Raw genomic sequence first — 21,895 nt, 5'->3', positions numbered from 1 at the left:
CTCCTTTCTGTATAAAATGCTTTTGAATGTTCCATCAAACACAGCTCACTTTATTTAAGTTTTCACTTGTATTCAAATCTCCTTGCCAGCGATCATCTCCTGACCTTTCATCCCATGTTACGAGAAATAGAAAATGTGGCTCTTGTTTCAGGTTTAAGGTCATAGAAGTCATTTGTTTTGAATTAAAGGTGCAAATCTTCAGCTCTCTCTAGATAATAGGGTCAGTCGTGTCAGATCATTTTTTCCCCCCGCTTCATATAAAAATGTATCTGGTCAGGTTAACACATCAAACAATTTGGCCATATATATCCCTCTAACATGAGGGAGATCATTGTCCTACACCTGCCACCAAAGTCAAACTAACCCCCGCCCCTCCATCGTGATCTGTCCTTTGGGACAGTATTAAAATGGATCAAGCTAATTAGCTACTCGATGGCCATGTGCTCGTACAATTAAAAGAGAAGGGAAATAATAAAAAAAACATCATATGTAGTCGCGCCACTTCCCCGAGCGTTTCCCATCAACACGTCTGTTGGCTGTGTCGACGTAAATGACAGCGCTTATTTGACTAATGACAGCATGAGAGGCTCTGACGTACGGATGAGTTGATTCAGCAGTATCTGACATCTGCCATACTTGACACATTAGCTGCCCCCCCCCCCCCCCCCCCCTTCTCACCGACCGTCGCCAGCATTGATTACCCGATTAGACCCATTGATTTGATTATTTCCTGAAGAAATCCCAGCGTCATCTGGATCCGACGCCCAATTTATCCACTGAGCTGTTCAGGTGAAAGAAAGTGTGAGGCTGAACATATGTTCGCATCGAGGGCTCAGTTCTAAAACTCCAATATAAATGTCCCTGAGAAAGAAACTGAATCTGCGCCTTCTCCATCGATGCTCCTTGTTTGTCTTTCCCGCTGCAGTTTGTCCCTCATGATCAATACAGTTTCCACAATTATTTCTTTCAGCAAATGTTTGTCATTGTTCTTGTCGAGTATATGAAACAAAGATGTCTTTTTACTTTCTTTATTCTTCTTTCATCACATTCATTTTAATTCATGTCAGCATTGCTTTTTCATTTAATTTCAATGTTTTGACTGAACTGATTCTCTTCAGAGTTACTCAGATATTTTTGCTGTTGTTGTTTGGTTTTGTTTTTTTCTTATCTGGACACAGGCCATCGTGGACACGGTGGACAACCTTCTGCGACCAGAGGCCCTGAAGTCCTGGAATGACATGAACAGCACGGAGCGAACGCACGCAGCCACCATGTTACTGGATACTTTGGAGGAAGGGGCCTTCGTTCTCGCAGACAACCTCATGGAACCGGCCTTTGTCAAAGTTCCTGCAGACAATATAAGTAAGTAAAGCAGACTTTGTGGTAAGCAAATGACAAGTGTTCTCGATGGAGGCAAGCTCAGTTAATTTGATTACCTTCAATTCATTGAGAGGGAGAGCAACTATTGTGATGGGAAAACGAGGCAGCCACATAAAAAAAAAAAAGGACGATGTTTTCATAATAAGCGTTTAAACCTCGGGGGGAACAGAAAAAAACAACGCATATTAGGTTTAACGAGTCGCTTACTGACAAAGTGATGAATATCAGACAATTAAATAGACTGGATTCTCTGATTGCGTGCGCTTAGTTTATAAATGTATGCGTCTAGACCTTGTAACTCTATACATTAATGCGAACATTAGCCTGCTGTGGAGTCAGAAAACATTACACTGTTTATCCACATCTTCCTCCAGCTTATTTTATTTTTAGGCCAAATAAGGAGGAGGTTGTTTTTTTTTTATGCTGCATATTTGTTCCTCATTGCTGTTTTATTCTTATCTCACTGGGTTGAAGTCAGCAGTTTGTAACTCCTGTCACTAAGCTTTAGAGAATGAATCGTTGTGTACATCAGGGTGAGAGCGTTGGTATTAAGACACTGTTTCATTTTTATGCCCTTGAAGTCAAGTAGCCGGTAATGACCAATATCTCATTCTCCTGTCCCGTCATCTGTCGTCTATAATCCATCCTGTTCCTCTCGGCACCTTTGCAGTCCTGGACGTGTATGTACTCAGCACAGATGGCCAGGTTCAGGATTTTAAATTTCCACAATCCAGCAAGGGCGGCGTCTCAATTCAGCTTTCAGCCAACACCGTCAAGCTCAACAGTCGGAATGGTAAGCTCCACTTTAACACAGCGAAAGAAGCAGAAGAGAAAGAGAGAAAGAATTCCAGCTACTCGTGGTAGCTCAAAGAGCAATAAAGTGGTTATTCTTCTTTGTGAGAAGCTGTGAAATATTTGAATGCGTTTGACTTTTTGTACTTATCTATGAAAAGGTGAAAAAAAATAAAAAAAAAAATATATATATATATATATTTTTTTTATTTTTTGTATTTTATCTCCAAAATCCCAAGGTCTTTGATTTTGACCAAAAAATGTGAGGCCACATTCAAAGGCCTTCTGTGTCTTTGTGTCTCTTCCATTTACATAACTTTTTCTTACTCTTGCTTTTTCTTTGTGGAATATGTATATAGGTTAATAAATAATTTATGTCCTCTCCTTCTGCATGTTTAGTTCTTTCTTTATAAATGTTCTAAATCCTTGTAGAAGCTTGATTTCTCTCATCCCCGTTTCCACTCCGCAGGAGTTGCCAAGCTGGTTTTTGTGCTCTACAAAAACTTGGGCCAGTTTCTCAGCACAGACAACGCCACCATTAGGATGGCCAACGAAGCGTACGGCCGCAACGTGTCGGTGGCCGTCAACTCTGACATCATTGCTGCCTCAATCAACAAAGAGTCCAGCCGTGTATTCATTAATGACCCAGTGATTTTTACCCTGGAGCACATTGATGTGAGTATCCCTGCTGTAATGAATGGAGAGGTCATATTAAAAAGACACCAGGAGGGAACATCCAGAGTAGACAGAGATCTGCAATTTGAATTGTAAATGTCTGGCTAGGTCAGCCTGCAGTTTATTTAAGTCACTGAACATCAAATTAAAGGAGTCTTTAGAACTTAAGTGAATTCTTAATGAAAACTAATTCTTTAATCAACATTGGGATATAAATGATTCCCATTTTCTTTTATAGTGGGAGAAATTAACTCCTAGATTAGCCGTACAATCTAGGATGAAATTACTGGATCACCAATTATCTTTCGTCTTTTAACGTTGTCACCGGAGTTCCCAGAGGGCCCCGCGTGTGACTCCATTTTTCATCAGAGAAACTGTGCAATTCCAAAGACACGCCGTCAAACAATTATGCTTCTCTGTTATTAAGGCCTCATATAGCCAAACCATGCTTCAGTTGATTTGGGAAGCATGTGCCAAATGAGATACAACATATGAATTGCTTCATAAGAGCTGTGAAGTGAAAAATCCTCATCCATATCAGTGCAGAAAAATACTTTGTATGAGTAGGGGGTAAATGGCCTCTGTGTTCTACATGTACTTCAATTTCAGGCAGTCAATTATTTGGACACTTAACCATATCTCTTGTTATCTGCAGATGGAGCGCTACTTCAACTCCAATTGCTCCTTCTGGAATTACTCTGAGAGGAGCATGATGGGGTACTGGTCCACCCAAGGCTGCAAACTACTGGACTCCAATAAAACACACACCACGTGCTCCTGCAGCCACCTCACCAACTTTGCCATCCTCATGGCACACCGTGAAGTCTCAGTATGTCACGTGCATCGTTGACATTTATATATTTAGATCTTTTCTTTCAAAATGTGACTGAAAACTTTGTTCTGACATAAAATGTTTGATCATTCTTCACAGTACCAAACACAAGATTTCTCTTTTATTTCTCCAGGTTGATGGCAGTGTGCATAAGCTCCTTCTGACCGTCATCACTCGAGTCGGGATCGTGGTGTCCCTCGTCTGCCTCACCATCAGCATCTTCACTTTCTGCTTCTTCCGGGGCCTGCAGAGCGATCGCAACACTATCCACAAGAACTTGTGCATAAATCTCTTCATTGCCGAGTTAATATTCCTAATTGGTATCGATATGACGGAACCCAGGGTAAGCCAGAACGATCGCACCCTATTGATTTGGTTTTGATTCATTCCCTCTCACTTTATCTCCGGTTACCCCCCAAAACAAAACAAAACAAAAGAGCCTTTCAGAGTGAAATGGATGAGACTTTAAGCAGTGTTTGTTTCTAACCTCCCCTGCCCGTCCCTGACATGACATGAGTGGGACAGCGCCATTAATATAAATTACTAAGGGGCTATGTCATCCTCTTGACAGGTCTTTTTCCTCTTTCATTTAAAGCCACAGTTACCATGGCTGAACCTGCATCCATACCATTCTTTTCCACCCACATTTTCACTTCACTTTTCTGCAGTAGGAGCTCACAAAACATTTGTCTGTATAGAGCTGGGAATAGAAGCTTCAGATGCTGAACTACTATATGATTAAATCCACTAATTCAAATCTTACAATGCAACTGGCGTTTAAATTTACAGCGTGCTGATGGAAAGCCAGACCTGGGCCATATCAAAGCCCATGTGGTGAATGAATATTCATTACCCCTTTTTTCTTTGATTTCACTGATATGTGTTTCAGTGAATGGGCGAAGCTTTTTTTTTTTTTTTTTTTTTTTTTTTTTTGGAGGGTTTTAATGAAAGCTAGAATATGTTATATACAATTTTTAAAATGCAAGTAGAATAAAATGTGCTATGGAGATCCAACTTGTCATATTTAAATCATGTTTAAAACTTACAAAAATCTTTTTATCCAAACTGTGATCTTATGGTTTATTCCTGTTTGCCCTTGAATGCTGATTCTTTGATTACCCTAATTGGTTCCTGTTCTAACTCAGATTGGCTGCGCAATCATCGCGGGGATCCTTCACTTCTTCTTCCTGGCCTCCTTCTCCTGGATGTGTCTTGAGGGGGTCCAGCTGTACCTCATGCTTGTGGAAGTCTTTGAGAGCGAATATTCACGGAAAAAGTACTACTACGTGTCTGGTTACCTCTTCCCCGCCATCGTGGTCGGTGTCTCTGCAGCTATCGACTACAGGAGCTACGGGACCCCAAAGGCGTAAGTGTGACTTTCTGAGCAAATCCTTGGAAATGCAGAGCAGACACGCTGGATGCTTCTCTGTGTGGATTTACCTGCTGTGTCTGTATGTGGCAGCTTTTGAAAAGAAATCTACTCATCATTTCTGCCAGTGCCTTATGTGCATCCCTGGAGACTACACCAAAACATTTGAGCTCCTTTTGGCTGGGATGCGAGGCTATTCAATTTTTTATGTCATTTGAGAGTGGCTGACAGACTCAACACTGTGGTTTCAGGGGGGGCCGCAGCTACATTAATGCCTTTCTGCTCAAAGACCCTCCTGTGACCTCTTGTTTGTAAATGCTCTCTTAAAGAGAAGAGCACTGAGCACTGTGCAGGAAAAACCTTTTATGTAGATTAATGGCCATATCTCAACTAAAACGCAGCTATCGAGAGGGGCTACTTGGGGTCTTCTCTCTGTTTTGTGCAACTGTTTTAATGTGCAGCCTGTGAAAGAAGCCTTTGAAAATGCTCCAAGTTAAATATTGTCTAGGACTTTTAACTCTTACATGTCATTAACGCAAGTAATCATAATTAATTTCTTTCCAATAATATTTGACATGTGTTTTTCTGTGTCACAGGTGCTGGCTAAGTGTGGATAATCATTTCATATGGAGTTTTATAGGGCCCGTCACCTTTATCATCATGGTAAGCTGTTTTATTTTGCTTTGAATACTGAGACTGACAGAATGACAAAAGGGGTTGAATGGGTGAGACGAAAGAGTTGCTGGAGAAAGATAAAGGAAGTGAGATGGTTGAACTGATGGACTCCAGGTCTCACTAGCGATGACAGGTTAATTTTACAGCAAAGACGGATTTTGAGGCATCCAGAGATTCTCTGTGCCTCTCACCTCCTGACAAGGAGCAGGATTTGTGTCCTTTAACCTTGCTTTTACACAACTCTTGTGAATTCTCACATTGTAGACATTGGCTAATGGCCACCAACATATAAAAAAAAAAAGATTTAAAAATGGCCTCGAGGTGTGCATTTCACAGCACATACAGTAACGTTTATGACTGCTTCTTTTTTTTTCCTCCTCTGCATCTGCCTCCATCTGGTTTGTCTGCCTGCAGTAAATAGCAAGCAACAGTGTTAAAGAGAGAGGGAGGAAAGCGGTACCTCTCTCTTTGGTCAAGGACCATCATGGGTGAAGGACATATAGCATATCATATTGACATATGTCCCATTGAGGCATGCAATTATTTACTGGTCATGACATTATTATCTCCCGCTCCATCAGAGAGGCTCTGAAGAGTGAGACCTTAGGGAGTCTTACCTCCCAGCACCAAAAAGGAAATAGCAGGTGGTATTCCTCAGATATATCCTCTCAGCCTAACACACCATGTATTGCTTTGCCCTCATGCGCACTAAGGGATGGAGGAGGCTCCGCAAAGCTGTGCAGGGAGGGCGGATGGTATTTGTTCTGTGCTGTGTTCATTATCCAGCATAATGGTTGGTACTGTATCTACAGATGCAGTGACCTCTGATAAAAATCAAACTGACATTGAAAATATACTGGAGAGAGGGGGCACCCATGTCAAATCCTAGTGAGTCTCTGCACACTACTGGCTACCTCCTAGGAGCTTTCAAAGAAAAGACATAGTGCAGCTCTTTGTCTGTGTTGTTGCAGAATAAATAAAGGACGACCCTGTTTGCTACACTCTGTTTCACAGTTTTCTCAAAAAGGGACACGCGTACTCAATGTAGCATTTAAAAATGGAAGAGAAAGTGCTCAGAAGACCTGTCTTTAAGTAAATGGTGAACGGTAAATGGCTGATCTTTTTTTTTGTTTCTGCTTTTTTTTTTTTTTTTGTCCCCTCCTCTGTTTCTCTCTCTGCAACAGCTTTGAACGTGTGAGTTTATAATTGAGGAAGAGCTAACATTGTATTAAAAACAAGCACATTCTCCCTGTCTCAGCAAATGCTCCGTCAGCCACACAGGAATATGTTTTCTTTTCCCTTAAATTGGACCCTCATTGTTTTTCAATCGTGTTTTGCTTCCATAATGTTTTGCATGAAAAATGTGTCTCGCAGTGGAAATGATGATCAGGATCCCGGTGGTGATGACCGGAGAGATAGAATCATGACCCTGTGAGGAGCTAATGTATTGTAGCAGAGCTAATGTGTGACAGGAATGAGACTTTGCAGCAGTGGCTCGGGCTTCGCACGCTGCTCATCTGATTCTGTGCAACAATTGACTCGAAAAGACAAAGTGCTGTGGAAAGGGGCATCTCAAGGGAGCATGCAGGAGCAAGGTTTGCCTACACCGTCCATGACCCTGGTTTTTTTTTAACAAATTGGCTTTGTCCTTGTCAAGGAGGGAAAAGGAGAGGAAGGGAAAATGCACACAAGCAAGAAAAAAGAAGGGAAACCAGTGCTGCTTTGGCTCATGTCCGGATTCCCGCCACCCAAATCATGTTTGTGACAAGCAACACTGGTCTTATCCCAGGGTGGTCGCTCCTTTTTCTCATCTTTTTGTTTCTTCTCCGACGTTTTTAGCTAAAATGAGCCCTGAATTCTGACTGAAAACAAAAGATGGTGGAAGGCATTTAGATCCTTGCGCTCAGGCGGAGGTTGCCCTGTCTCTGGGCACGGGGGGCATTAGCTCCATGAAAGGGGAACATGGAAGTAATGACTGTTAGGGGGAGCCATTAGTATGCTTGAGATGGCTTCAACACAAGGCCTTTTGGATCATGACACGTCAGGAGCAGTTCTTATCATCTGGACAGCTCCATCTGCACCTTTAATATTTTATCCCCAGCAGTTCATCTGGAGTTCAGTGTGTACACACACAGTCCACTTCAGAAAAAAAAAAAAAAAAAAAAGCTTTCTCCTCAGTCCCAGTGTGTCGAGGTGCTTCTGCATGGCTTGCAGTGATGATTCGGAGACAGGGAGACAGGGAGTGAAGGATAGAGGACAGGCAGCTCCGCTATAGTGAGGGGGATCCCCCGGGAAGGGCTGCAAAAGCATGTCGGTGGGGGTGGGAACATGTGCCATGCTGCTAGGTTACTTTAAAGTACTGTGTCCCTTTCCTCTGTCTCATTGGATCCATGTCACCACTCCAGGCTGTGTGAAAGGTTTTTTTTTCGAAAGTCCTCGCCCTCGTGTCCCTCCTCCCTCCCACCATCCCCACTGTCTGACTCATGCTCAGGCTGATGGCTGATAGCTGTGAAACAGTCAGTCAGTGATATAAAGGTCCACGATTTCTTTTTCTTTTTTTTTTTCTTCCCTCACTCGTCCCTCTCTTTTACTGCCTGGGTTATTGTGAGCGGCTCCATGAGTTGATTGCATGTGGAGGGGTGATGTATTGATCACAGGCAGTCTTTTGATAGCAATGTGCCGCTGAACACAGAGAATTTCTGTTTAAGAGTGAATGGCCACGGTCTGAGTCCAGCTCACAAAGGTCATTCTTTTATTCCACGCCCCCCCAAAAAAAAAAATGCCAACGTGTCTCCATTATTCAGAATTTTTTTGTTCGTGTTTAAAAGATAACCTAATTCTGGCATGCACTGTTTGTTATTCAAAATGCTTTACGTCTTTGTTGCTAACATGCCACAGGAACAGCACACAACATATATTTGTCTGATCCTTTTACATGCACTGTTGGAGGCGCACAATTAAATTTATTCCTCTCAGATATTTCTTGACATTATTTATACAAGCCTGACTTGCAGTACAAACACAGGCTGGTTCATCTGCTGTGTGAGTGCATGTACATGCTGTGTCAGGGACTAGTTTGGCCCAGAATAAATGTTTTTGAAGTAAATTATTTGGAGCGGCTCCTTGTTGGCCCATCCAGCCTTTGTGTCTCTAAATCACCGTATTGATTTTTAAGGTGCCGAATAAATGCGCCCAGAAACGCTGCACATAGTATCCTTGTCTCAACCTGATATGTGCCACTGGCTCCCTTAAGATTTAATGCATTAAAGCAAGCAAGTAAACGCCATCTCCCTCTCCCCCTTCCCCTGTTTTCTTGTTCTCGCTTTTCTTTTCAGCTGTCCACGCGCAAGGATCGAAAATATACCATATTCCCTCAAGCCTTTTGTAGCTCCGCATACCTTATAATATTTCACTACGTGCATAAAATGATATGCAGTTGTTTTGTACAACATGAGGGTTTCTTATTTCTCCTGCTTCTTTTCATTCTCCTCTGACTTTGTCAGACTGCTGCTTTGTGGCTGTTTCTTTCTTTCTTTTCCTTTTTTTTTTTTTTTTTTTTTTTTTTTATAACTGTGATGGATTTTAATGCATTTCCATGCTCTTATTGATATAGAATGACACTAAATTTGGCGCCAGTCGGCCTGTCTGAGCCCAGCTGCAGCGATAGATGTTTATTGGATTAGTCTGTGGACATGCAGAGATTTTGAAGGCTCTTCTCTTTTAATACTTATAGGCAAATTAACAGTTTTTTTTTTTTTTCTCTCTGCGTCTGCTAAATTTGGACTCATGCATCTTCATGTATTAACACCACCATTATTCTGTTTTGACAGCTCAATCTCATCTTTTTGGTCATCACAATGTACAAAATGGTGAAGCACTCCACCACCCTGAAACCAGACTCCAGTCGACTGGAGAATATAAAGTAAGTAAAGCATCACATATTGAACCTCTCCATTCTCCTGCTTATCAATATGGTGTAACACTGGTGCTATTCTACCACTACCCCCAGGAAAACTAAGGCTCTTTTACTCTGGAGGTAATGACATTTTTCTAACTTCCTCATAACGTTTCATGAGAAAATGCATTACATGCCCCACCTCCGAGCTTAGGTGTCATTGCTGGACTAGCGAGTGACATTAGAATAAAAGAATATATTTGTTATTTGGGGGTTATAAACTTTTGAAATTATCCAGATCATATGCAACATTTGCCAGAGCAATTCATTATTAGGGATCTAGAAATGCCAAAGGTGACACAGTTTTAAGACTTTCAGCATACACAAACATTTCTATTGTCTTTTGTTTTTCTCCAAGCCACTAGCCACAGAGTTGCCCTGGCATGACACACATCACTCTCGGACTGCAACCTAACTATGCACTGTTAGCTCTGGTAGGGTGGGGTACAGTGGAACAGCTACCATGTGTGTTTGCTGTTGGAACATGTCAAACCTTTTTTTATAGATCCCAGCTTCTAATCCCAGAAAAGAAAAAAAATTCCTTTCCAGCACAACCGCCACCACCCGACCACCATCCCCCTCCTAGTCTAGGCTCTCTGAGTGGCCTCAACATTTATGATGTGTTTTGCTTTGGGAAGGAAAAGCAAAGTTTTCTGTAGCACTAATTGTTTTGTTTTGAGTTTTTGCACTACTGCGAAAACAATATTTATTGCTGTTTACTGCTGGCTGCATGTCAGGGCCTCCTCCAAATGGAGTTATATGGTTTTGTTGCTCGCAGTGGCAGAGCCCCATGTCAGTTTGCACCGTTATATTTCAACTTCCACCGCTGGATGTAGCAGCGGCAGCAGCGGGGCCTCTATTTCTGTCCTGCATTTGTTAGTTTTACAGTTTTCCTTAATGAATGTGTGCAACATTACAGCACTGTGGTAAAGCTGCAATCAGGAAGAAAAGTCCGGAAAAAAAAAAAGGTTATTTAGACTTCTTGGTTTATTTGTGATCAGCTAGGAAGCCACAACATTTACTGAAGATGGTGGCACTCACGTCCCTGTGAATGTTAGAAATGATTTCTCTCGAGCTTGTTTGCACTGGAGGAAAAAACATTGTATACTAATATCTGCTTCCTTGTGGGTTTTCTCTATGTGTTGTCTGGTCTGAGATTCAGTTCAGCACCAGTGTCACTGCATGTTGCATGTGAAGGCAAATTTAACGCACGCCCTCTCCTTTCTCTTCTCCTGCCATTCTCCTCCTCTCTCTGTTCTGCGATCCACACCAGTAATTATCGCGTTTGTGACGGCTACTATAATACAGATTTGCCTGGGTATGGGTAAGCTTTTACTATACATCTCAGATCATTTTTTAACTCACACAACACCAATCCACCAATCTGGTGGCTCAAATGCGAATGCAGCCACAGACAGATGCTCTCTGATCAAATGCTTCACATAGACATTTGTAATTGAATCATCAACAACAAAACCATAAAACCCTCAGTTGTTATTAGACCCCTAATTTCATTGACCCCCCATGATTTACGTTGGATCACAGTTACAGATATTCAAATGCCGACTAACCCGCTCTGACCTAATTGTGTTTCTCTCTTCCTGCTTATCATGCTCTCTAGCTATGAAGATAATAAACGGTTTATCAAGTAAGGACACGTTGCCCAGAACTCCTCCTCTGCCAGCCTCTAGTTTTATTCTCTCTCCTCGTTTAATTTTACTTTTCCTTTCTTACTTTCTTTATTTTCCTTTCCCTCCACCGGTTCATCCCCTCCCAAGCTGCAGCTTCAAACCTACTCATCCACTGTCTTTGTGACTGTTCACTTTGACCATGTCCATCATCTTGAAATCCAGTGTTGTTGTTGTGTGTTTGAGCGTTGAACTGTGACTGCTGTTGGTGTCTGAAGGCTCCACAGGACCTTCACACACGAGCCGGCGAATCTTCTTTGTTCTTTGAAGTCTTTCCACTGCCTAGTTTCTCCACTTCTGATAACACACTGATAAATACTTAGCATATGATAGTATCTAATGTTCTTTTCTTTTTCTGTTCTTTGTAGCTAAACATGCCGTGTTCTCTTATTATGCTGTTCTCTGTGTTCGAACACGTAAAAAGTTATTTACAGAAAACCAGATCAAAGTTTTTTTTTTTCTTTTAGTGTGTTTGAAAGCAGGAACTGCATTTGTGTTCAGGATGCAAATATATGTAAATAGAAGGGTGGCGTTAGTGGGGAAGGGGTTGTGAGGATGGCGTAGGTGTTGTTGTCATTTTATTGTTTTCCTTTTACTCGGTTTACAACATCTGAACTATTTTTTTATTGTTTTGATGATACTACAGTCGTTGTTCTCTGCCTCTCATGCTGAATTCGTCCTCTCCCTGTGTGTTTGTTGTCCTTCAGATCCTGGGTCATGGGTGCCTTCGCCCTGCTGTGTCTTTTGGGTCTGACGTGGTCTTTCGGTCTCTTCTTTATCAACGAGGCCTCGATCGTCATGGCGTACCTCTTCACCATATTAAACACTTTTCAAGGAATGTTTATCTTCATCTTCCATTGCCTCCTGCAGAAAAAAGTAAGTTTACTGTCATCCTCGGTGCTCACGGTGAGCGATGTTTCATTCAAGGTTGAAATTTTCAATTTCAGCAACGAAGGCCGAACCTGTGCAGCGGTGTGCAGAGCAGAAGGAGCTGTACACACTGATATAATGAGAACAAACACGGCTTGCTTCAAGATCTTGGCTAAGTCATATGTAAAGTCAACATTATATGTAAACACTGTTTGCTCACGCAGGTCCGCAAAGAGTACAGCAAGTGCTTCCGCCACACGTACTGCTGCGGAGGGCTTCCAACCGAAAGCTCACACGGTTCTGTAAAGACTTCCACCACACGGACTAGTGCACGCTACTCTTCTGGGACACAGGTAGACCAAACGGCGTCTTGCAGTCAAAGACCCACCCAGTGTCAAAACACAGAAAAACACAATGGAACAGATACAGTCACAGCTCATTTACATTGTTATGAACCCCAAAGTTGAACAATTGTTCGTGAGTATGTAGTTTCATCCTGATTGTGTAGTCATGGCACAGAAAAATGCACATCATGCATTTTTAGCTTCAGAGGCAGATTAAGAGACACAAACATTATGCCGCATTTTACAAGCAGCATCTGCTGTACTGCATGAGTATCTGTCTTCTGTTCTGCCCCCCTTTAGCACTTGCTTTTATCTTTTTCTCACTAACATCATGTGCATGGAAGAAAGAACTGCACTCTTTAAAGAGCATTGCAAGCACATTTTTTACTGTGGGGAGAGCCAAAATTGCAAAATAAATAATAATAAAAAAAGAATACTATATCCCGTTCTTATTAAAGTCCTTATTAAACAATTCTTCCAGATGTCCTGTGCTTATCGGGAAAACATCCCTACTGCACTTTGACCTCCAGCCCGATATAAGCTACTCATGACTGGAGCTGAAGTTGTTTAAAAGTTGACTTAAATAAATTAAGTTCTGGAAGAAGGCGAACTTTCAAATTGCCCACGTCTCACCACTCACTAGTAGGCATGTGAGAAGTAATATAGTGAGTAGTGGGTACACAGGAATAAATGAAAGTTGATCTGAAAGGTGAGCGGGCTTGTTTAAAGTCCTAATGACTTTCCCTTGTTGACCTGACAGAGTCGTATCAGGAGAATGTGGAATGACACCGTAAGAAAGCAATCTGAGTCCTCCTTTATCTCAGGTGACATCAACAGCTCCTCCACCCTTAACCAAGGTCAGTTCACACCTCATTTCTCTCCACATGCATACCTATGCACATATTTCATCATCCACCTAAAAATACTGTACCTCCTTCAAGTCTCAATGAGCTCACGCTGCTGTACAGCATCCTTCTGTGGTAATAGGAATAAGTGCCTTCAGCTTGAAACGAACAGAGCAGTACGGTAAAAATAGAAGAAGATTCAGGCCTTTAGTCGAGTCTCCCTGTTCTGCCAGGGAAGGATTACAAAAATCCGTTGTCAAATACTCAGTGCGCTGTCATTCTGAATGGTAACATCACTCTCAAATTGGGGCAAGGCTAGCAAAAACATTTTTTATTTAAGTGTTTGTCCAAAGTTCATACTCGGGCTCAGGGGAGACGTAGACAAAACTGAAAGCAGACAATCTTAACGTTTTATTTTAGGAATAGCTCAACATGTATAAGGTGACCCCTCTTACTTTACAGGAGGATTTATGAAGGGAAGGAGAGAAAAAAAAAACCTGTCATTTATTATTTAACTTGAGCACAAATATGATGATGAGAAGATGATGTTCAACTCTGGCTGACCTGGAGTGCTTAGTGCGTTGTTAGGCTCTCTGCTGCCTCTGAAATGGCTTTCCAAGCATGCGAGGGAGAGGAGGGTTTACACCAAGGCAGTTTAACTACGCTCCCTCCTCTCCTCTTCTCTTCTGACTCATGTCACTATTGCACTTTGCCTTCTCTTCCTTTTTTGCTGTCAGTTCCCACAAGTTAAAACATTACACTGAGGGCTTTGAAGCACATTTTAACTGGCTGATACATCAGTAACAATATAGAAGTAGGACTTTTTTTTCAACTGTACCATTTCCTGAAAATGTTAATGCAAAGGTTGGATATTGATCACTCCGGGGTGTAGGAGCCTTGTTACCCTGGAGAGTCAGTGCACTAAAGGAGGGCTCTATCTCCTGGAAGCACTTCCCTGTCATTAAAATCATCCCTGGAGACTTCCCAACATGACAGATGGCATTTAACACAGGTGATAAATGGCAGTGGAAATACCTCAGATCCTTAAAACACACCAAAAGCTGGTGGGGAGCGAGTGAAAGGAAGATGAGTTCTGGAAGAAAATGGGCAATATGAGTCTAAATAAAGATTTTGATATTGAAACTTAGAAGAATTCTGCTCTTTCTAATATCCAAGGTTTTATATTTGGGTCTGCTTCAGTCACAGAAGAGCAGACTGCTGTTCCTCAAATGCACTCCAAATAATAATATTATTATTTACTTACAAGAGAATGTGATTACTGAATATTATTTTTTTAAATAAATGTAATAGCTTCTGAATGAGCTGCAGCACAAATAACAAAAAAAAAAACTTAGTTAAACGTTGAACAATCTGCTACCTACAGGGAGGGAGTCTAGCAAATTTGAAATATTTATGGCACATGCTGAAGTGGTTTCTTGCTTCTCTCTGGCTGCTTCTCAAACTTCATTCTGAATTCTCAACTTAAAATAAACACCCTACTTTCAGACTTTGGCGGATAACCTGTACCTCAAAAGACAAACACGCTGAAAATATCCTTCATTTCTTTTCTTCATGAAACTTTCAATCACTGTCATCTGACTGCACCAAACTTCTTTTTTTCCTCTTTTCTGTCTTGCCACTCCAGGGATGACCGGAAATTATCTACTAACAAATCCTCTACTTCGACCACAAGGCACTAATAACCCTTATAACACCTTACTGGCTGAGACAGTTGTATGTAACACCCCCACGGCTCCAGTCTTTAACTCGCCAGGTGTGCTTACTTAATACTTTCAATTACCTGTATTCTGCCTTTTCATTGTCTCTTTGTCTTCTGTCTTTATTCTTTGTCTCTTGAGTTGAGTATGAAAAGCAGGATGTCTGCAGTATCGTCTTTCCTCCTGAATCATTGTCTCCCAGATGCTTGACACAGTACTTATTTTGTGATTGTGTGAGTGTGGCACGTAGACTGTATACATTATGTGTGTGTCCGTGTGTTTAAAATACACAAATTTCCATGTAGAACAGAGGTTTCTGTGGCTCGTGCCGATCCACCCTCTCATATTTCTCTTATCGGGACATAATGATTTAGATGGGAAAGAGATACTACACTTTCTGCCTTGAGATAATGTAAACACTGATGTAGACCTGAAGCTGTAGCGTAAACTGCATGAATACTACGATTTATGCTCCTGAGTTGATCAGGTCGTTTGTTTCTGTCTTTTACAGGGAGCTTTCCCCCTAAAGATATTAAACTGCAAGAAAAATCTGTGTTGCTTAATGCAACATTAGCATTAACATTAGCATTAAGTTGCATGAGGAGATATATTTGATACACATAGAACTTTTAAAAGTCACTAAATCTGAATTGCACATGGTATTTAGGCATATCTCACACTGTTAAAACTGTCCTGTGATTATGTGTGCTATTATATATGAAACTAAAATGGCATCTTTTGTCATGTTTTGTGCTTCTCCCCTGTGCTTCCCTCTAGTGACCTACAGAGAGACAAGTATGGGAGTAAAACTTAACTTTGCCTATCAAATGTAAATTTTTTTTAGCATGCTTATTTAAAAAAAAAAAAAAAAAAAAACTACCAAAAACCCTGGCACAATCACTTTAGGCCATTAACACACACTCAGTGAGCAAGTGGTTCACAAAATTATCTACCCAAATTGTACTCTAATCTGGAAAAGAAAGAAAACACTGTATGTCTTTAGTCATTTGAAGTAATCTTTGAGATCCGACAGCGTTATCGCAAATGCCCATGACTCTGCTTCTCTCTCTTCTGCTTAATTTGTGATTTTAATCAACCAATACCGTGTTGCTTTTTTTTTTTTTTTGGCAGAAAAGAGCGTCTTTATCAGAACGGTTTCTTTGTTTCCTTTTCTTCTCCTGTTTTTCTTTTTGTCTTTTTGCCCAGAGTCTGTGGCCTCCTGTGGCAGTCAGCAGTCTCAGTGTCCAGTAGTATTCCCCTCACACCTTTCCAGACAGCACCTGTCTGGACACTAAATTGCCTCCTAGCATGCATAAACACACGTGTGTCATGGCAGCAGCTGTTTCATTTCCCTTTACTTTCTGTTTTTATAACTTCCTTGTAATTTCTCTCCTAATCTCCAGTAAGCGCCACTCCCCTTTTTTTGAATGTTCCCATGAAAAATCGTTCTTTATTTAAATTTTTTGCAGCAGTTTTCTTCTACAAGGACGCCTGTTCGCCATAGCAGAGCACATTCTTCCTTTATCTTCTCGCTCAATCATAGCATAACTAATATTTATTCTTTTTGCCGCTGCTTTCCGTGACCTCCATGCTTTGAGAAATTCCTAACATGACCGTATCTGACCTCTGCAGCGGCTGTGTTATTCTTGAGCTGTTCTGCTAGTGACCGGGGTCTCACTGGGAACTGTCACTGTGACGGATGCCAAGTGCTGGGCTGCGGGCAAGCTTTGACCTTTGCCAGCTTTGGGTACACAAGCTGCCAACTAATAGACAGAAAGTGTACCAACACAAACAAAAAGAAAAAGCCTAAAAAAAAAATCTAAAGGAAGCTTTTTTTGCAACGAATTCCTAAAAGTAAAGCTGTTTAATGCTTGTCTGTTTCATTTGCTGAACCCTTGCTCTCGCTAAGTTGCAGTTAAGACTTTTACTTTACATTTTGTTGTTCCTTTTGAGTGATTCTTCTTCATGTTACAATAAATCATTTTACTTTCTTTTGTACATCAGCTGCTCTTAGACCAGATAGCCTGAGCAGACAGACATGATGTGAGTTGTCTAAAGTGAGTCTTTTCACCTGCTGTGTGTGGTGATGGTGGAGTGCTGCTTGTGGGCTCCCCTTGTAGTGAGAACAATTATGGCTGTCCCATGTTGATACATGACTACTTTCCCTTCTCTGTCTTTGTCATTTATCCCATCTCTGTCCTTTTCTTTCCCTTGGCACATCCAACCTATTAGTTGCTAGAAAACCTGTAAGTGTTGTAGCTTGCCCGTTTGTGGCTTCATACTTGTGGACATCTACTTTTGCCCGGTGTGTTGTGATGGTGATTACTGTTTCAGTTTGTTTCTTAATGTTGTTTGGGATCTTTTTCATTGCTTTGTCACTATTGTGGCAGACTAAAATGCACAATGCTGCGCTTATTTTAAAGCCGCTTTTTGAAAAGCGGAAGTCAAAATGTATATGTGAGAAAGTAAAATGATTTCTCATTGCGAATATTGCATGCCTACATATTGTATGTTAAGGATTGTGGCTAACTAACAGATTTATGGCATGGCTTAATTTGGCTTGAGTTTTCTATGTGAAACTGCATCCTAAACAGCATTAAACTCCTGCTTGTTTCTTTCATGGCTATTGTTGTGGACTAATGTAAAATCCCCTCACATTTTCCTCTCTTTCCAGGGCACTCACTGAACAATGCAGTGAGGGATACAAGTGCAATGGATACTCTACCGCTAAATGGTAACTTTAATAATAGCTACTCACTCCGCAATGGAGACTTTGGCGACAGTGTGCAGGTAGTAGACTGCGGCCTCAGTCTGGATGATGCTGCCTTTGAGAAAATGATCATCTCCGAGTTAGTACACAACAACCTGCGTGCCTGTAACAAAAGCCACCAACAGCAACAGCACCCCAGTTTACATCATCCACCCCACCACCAGCAGCCCCCACAGTACCACCATCACCACCACACGGAGCGGGCTCCGCCAAAGGTGACGGTGGTAGGTGGCAGCAGCAGTGAAGACGACGCTATCGTAGCCGATGCTTCATCTTTGGTGCACATGGGCGACACAGTGGGCCTTGAGCTGCACCACCAGCAGGAGCTGGAGGCGCCGCTCATCCCCCAGCGGACTCATTCCCTTCTATACGCCCCCCAGAAGAAGGTGAGGACCGATGGGGGAGTCGATACCTTTGACAGCCAGCTGACACCCACCAACCCTGACGATAGTCTGCAGTCCCCCAACAGAGACTCCTTGTACACTAGTATGCCTAATATTAGGGACTCTCCATATCCCGAGAGCAGCCCCGATGTGGAGGAGGACCTGTCCCCCTCCAAGAGGAGCGAGAATGAGGACGTTTACTACAAGAGCATGCCTAACTTAGGGGCTGGCCACCAGCTCCAGGCCTATTACCAGATAGGCCGAGGGAGCAGTGATGGCTACATTATTCCTATTAATAAAGAGGACTGCATCCCTGAAGGCGATGTACGGGAAGGACAGATGCAGTTAGTGACAAGCCTTTAAATGTATTTAAATCATCCCCCGAACCTCTTCCTACCTTTTTGCAGCCTCGACCTCTTGGATGACACACTAGTGAAGGAAAGGGAAGTGTTTGTTTTATTTTTGAAGAGAGCCTAGAAGCACCATCATACACACTAGTTATTTCCAAACCTCCCCCATCTGCATTGCCATCTCCTTTCCCCATCCCCGGCCCCCAACATGCCACTCTTACCACCTTCCTTCCAGACCAACAGACTTGGTGCACAGCGATGGCAGTGCAACGTTTCAATGAGACTGTACATAGAATGCAGAGTCGAATTTTGATTTTAAGAGACAAGCCAATTATGTATTTAAATGTGCTGCTGCTGTTGAATAATTGAGAAAAATTTAAGGTACGAAAATAAAAAAAAAGACAAAAAAAAGAAGCATTACTAGCTACATCAGATCATCAAATTCCTGGTTAAAAGGTTGTACATACACCCCCCAACATCCTCGATTTCTTTTTTTTTTTTTTTTTTTTGTTACTTTATCGTTAGCAAAACAACACCCCGGACCAGGACATGGACTCTGTTTGTAAAATGATCCTGATAAGACTTTTAGAAAAAGGAATATAAGGTCCTGGTTGCACTGAATCGCTCTCCTTCCCATCATGAAGTTTGGATTGTATAACCACTAGCAATCAAGCCCCTGGCCTTATATTTTCTCAACTGTACATTGAACTGTTGTCAAAGAAAATGGCTAAAATATATATTTTGTTGTATTGCTAGTGTAAAATAAAAAAGTCATGGGAAAATATGAAGAAGCATTTTAATTGCAAAATTTAACGTTTGAAAGACTATTGTGTAGAAGTTGCACATATGTTATACAGTGTGTTTATGGTTCAAACACTTCATTCATGGTAGTATGTTTGAATGTCAAGGCTTATGACAAGAAATGAGGATTCAACAAATTACAAAGATGCATTATCACTTTTTTCCACTTGTGAACAGTGTTTTTTGCTTAATGAATTTCGTTGATATTGCCCTTTGAAATATGTTTATTTGATTTTTGCCACGGTGGCATTACTTTAGTAGAATGGGAATGCAAAAACCCAAGGAAAGCGAATTAAAGCATTACACAGTTTTTATGTGTAATTCTGAATGAAACAGATCTCTGTAACAGTCGCGGCAGAGTGACGGGAAAGCGCAACTGAATTGAAACCAACTTTTGACAATAAAGTTTCTATAATAAATGTAGTTCTTCCGCCTGAGTTTGGACACTTTATTTATTAAAATCTTTCCAAAAAATAAATGGGAAATGTGTGAATATTTTCCAGCACTGGTATACATGCTCTACTGTAGCTCATGTTTTTCTTATGTAAACATGTTACTAAGGGGTTCATCACTTAAGACTGATGTAAAGTTCAACACTTGTTTATCAAATAAAATAAATGTGAGATTTTTTGTCAAATGCCAGTTGCTTTTTAATGGTTTGTGTTGTTGGTACCGTTTGAGAGAACAGGTTTAATTATTTTTATGTGTTACAAAATACACTTTTGACTCAGGTTATAAGTAAGTCCCAAGCACCTCGAAAGATGAACTGGTGAATTTGTTTTTTAGGGGCTTTATTTGTTTTTTTTGTTCTGCTTTTGTCTTCAATCGCTGCAGAGTAGAGAGAGCTCATTTCACCATGTGTTAGAGAAGCCAAATCTGTCCATGTGATTCAAAGATGCAAAACTCAGGTAGGAAAATTTCATTGTAAATGTTCCTCTGTGTGGTTGTAACACGAATAAAGGCTCAAAAATGACACTGGTTCACAGCATTGTCCACTTAGTACATTATTAAATGAGCACTCATCCGATCACTATTTAGTACGACACAACAGAAATCAAGCAAATACGTTGCCTGTAATCACCACGTTGGATTGCTAATGTGTCCACAGACCTGTAAGAGGTCAATGTTAAACTTTGCTGCAGTTGTAGACATATATTATACATCATATGTCCGAGTGTGCTCTAACTACCATCTGCTGCTTCAGCCCACATTCACGTCCTGTATGGTTTATGCCTCAGGTAATGCTAATTTATGAAGCATTTTAATATAACACCAGTTGAGGCAGAGTGACAGCTCTCAGCAGGGAAGCTGGAAATTGCACTGTTTACCATTTGGCATTGAAGGAAATGACTTAGAACTTAGCAAAAAAAAAAAAAAAAAATGCACTTTATGTCAAAGCCAGTTCACATAATGCTTTGTGGGCTGCATGTTGTTTTGACTTTTTCAACAATTATGTGACATTTTGTGCAATTATCTGAGGCTACAAATTGTCATAGAAAAATTATGTTCTTTTTTGTGATCTCCTGTACGGACCCCTTGAATGTCAGTTAGGAATCAAGTGTTGAGGTGATTGTTGACTGTTGAAATGGCAGACATAATGATGTGCATAATAATGAGGGGGAAATTATATTGATTTCCATCCTGCATTGTTAAATATGCGGCAACCTAGCAAGTTCTTTTTAAAGAATCCTTTTTTAAAAATAAAAATATATATATATCAGAAAATTAAAAAGAAATGGCACAATTTTAACAAAGGAGAGAGAGTTTTTGTGTAAAAGCTGCAGTGTTAAATTTCTCTGTTTCCACTGCATAAACACTAATAGAAATGTCAGATTGTAAAAACTCAATTTAAGTTGTAGTTTTACCATTGTTCATTATTTTTGTGAGCTTCACTGGAGCCAGCATTTTCTTCTCCATCATTTATCTGTTTACCTGAAATTTAAAAAAAAGCGTATGGCTTCGATGCAGGATGGAGATGGAGAATTCTTAACCACAGAATCTTACATTTTCTTGCCAAGAGTCAGTAGTGACTCTCTTCAGCAGATAAACAAATAATTGCCAACCCTTTCCTCGCCCCTCTCTCTAACTGTTGTTTGTTTGTCCTTACACGGCGACCTTAGAGGAGGATAAACTTGGCTGGCAAGCAGGTTTATTTTCATTATTAAGGGCAGGGAAATACGATCTTGGATTGGCTATTTGTCTGTGACAGGGAGTGTGGACTCGGCACCCTCTAGCTTTGCGTGTGGCCCTCTCACCACACAGGAGCCTCTCTAATTCCCCATCTTTTTGCTCAGGGAGAGACTCGCCCTTTGTCAAACATTGATTCAGAAGTAGGCCAGGAGCCGAGGGGCTGGGGGCTCGGTTGCTCCCACAGAGGAGCAAGCGTGCCCCTGGAAACAGAGGTAGAAAATACTCTCAGCAGTATTGGGGTGAAACAGAAGTATGTCT

At 41.2% G+C, this 21,895-nt stretch overlaps 1 protein-coding gene across 10 annotated transcripts in view; it reads left to right on the top strand.

Moving 5' to 3' along the window:
- adgrl2a (adhesion G protein-coupled receptor L2a) overlaps positions 1–20,420 on the top strand; it is an 88,242-nt gene extending 67,822 nt beyond the window's left edge. For 2 of the 10 annotated variants that reach the window (XM_026345229.1, XM_026345232.1), the window contains 13 exons: positions 1,179–1,362; positions 2,051–2,173; positions 2,642–2,847; positions 3,503–3,676; positions 3,813–4,022; positions 4,825–5,045; positions 5,645–5,711; positions 9,554–9,645; positions 12,074–12,242; positions 12,461–12,589; positions 13,341–13,437; positions 15,921–15,938; positions 17,818–20,420. In XM_026345229.1, coding sequence (XP_026201014.1) covers positions 1,179–1,362; positions 2,051–2,173; positions 2,642–2,847; positions 3,503–3,676; positions 3,813–4,022; positions 4,825–5,045; positions 5,645–5,711; positions 9,554–9,645; positions 12,074–12,242; positions 12,461–12,589; positions 13,341–13,437; positions 15,921–15,938; positions 17,818–18,659 — 2,532 coding nt within the window. In that variant the 3' untranslated portion in view covers positions 18,660–20,420. Of the gene's footprint in view, positions 1–1,178; positions 1,363–2,050; positions 2,174–2,641; positions 2,848–3,502; positions 3,677–3,812; positions 4,023–4,824; positions 5,046–5,644; positions 5,712–9,553; positions 9,646–12,073; positions 12,243–12,460; positions 12,590–13,340; positions 17,201–17,817 lie in introns of all 10 variants that reach the window. The other 8 variants (XM_026345231.1, XM_026345233.1, XM_026345238.1 and 5 more) reach the window with 7 other exon arrangements.
- Positions 20,421–21,895: the final 1,475 nt, after the last annotated feature.

This window comes from Anabas testudineus, chromosome 4 (assembly GCF_900324465.2).
Source record: "Anabas testudineus chromosome 4, fAnaTes1.2, whole genome shotgun sequence".
Lineage (NCBI taxonomy): Eukaryota > Metazoa > Chordata > Actinopteri > Anabantiformes > Anabantidae > Anabas > Anabas testudineus.
The sequence above is the reverse complement of the archived record's forward strand: the minus strand, read 5'-3'. Positions and strand labels throughout refer to the sequence as shown.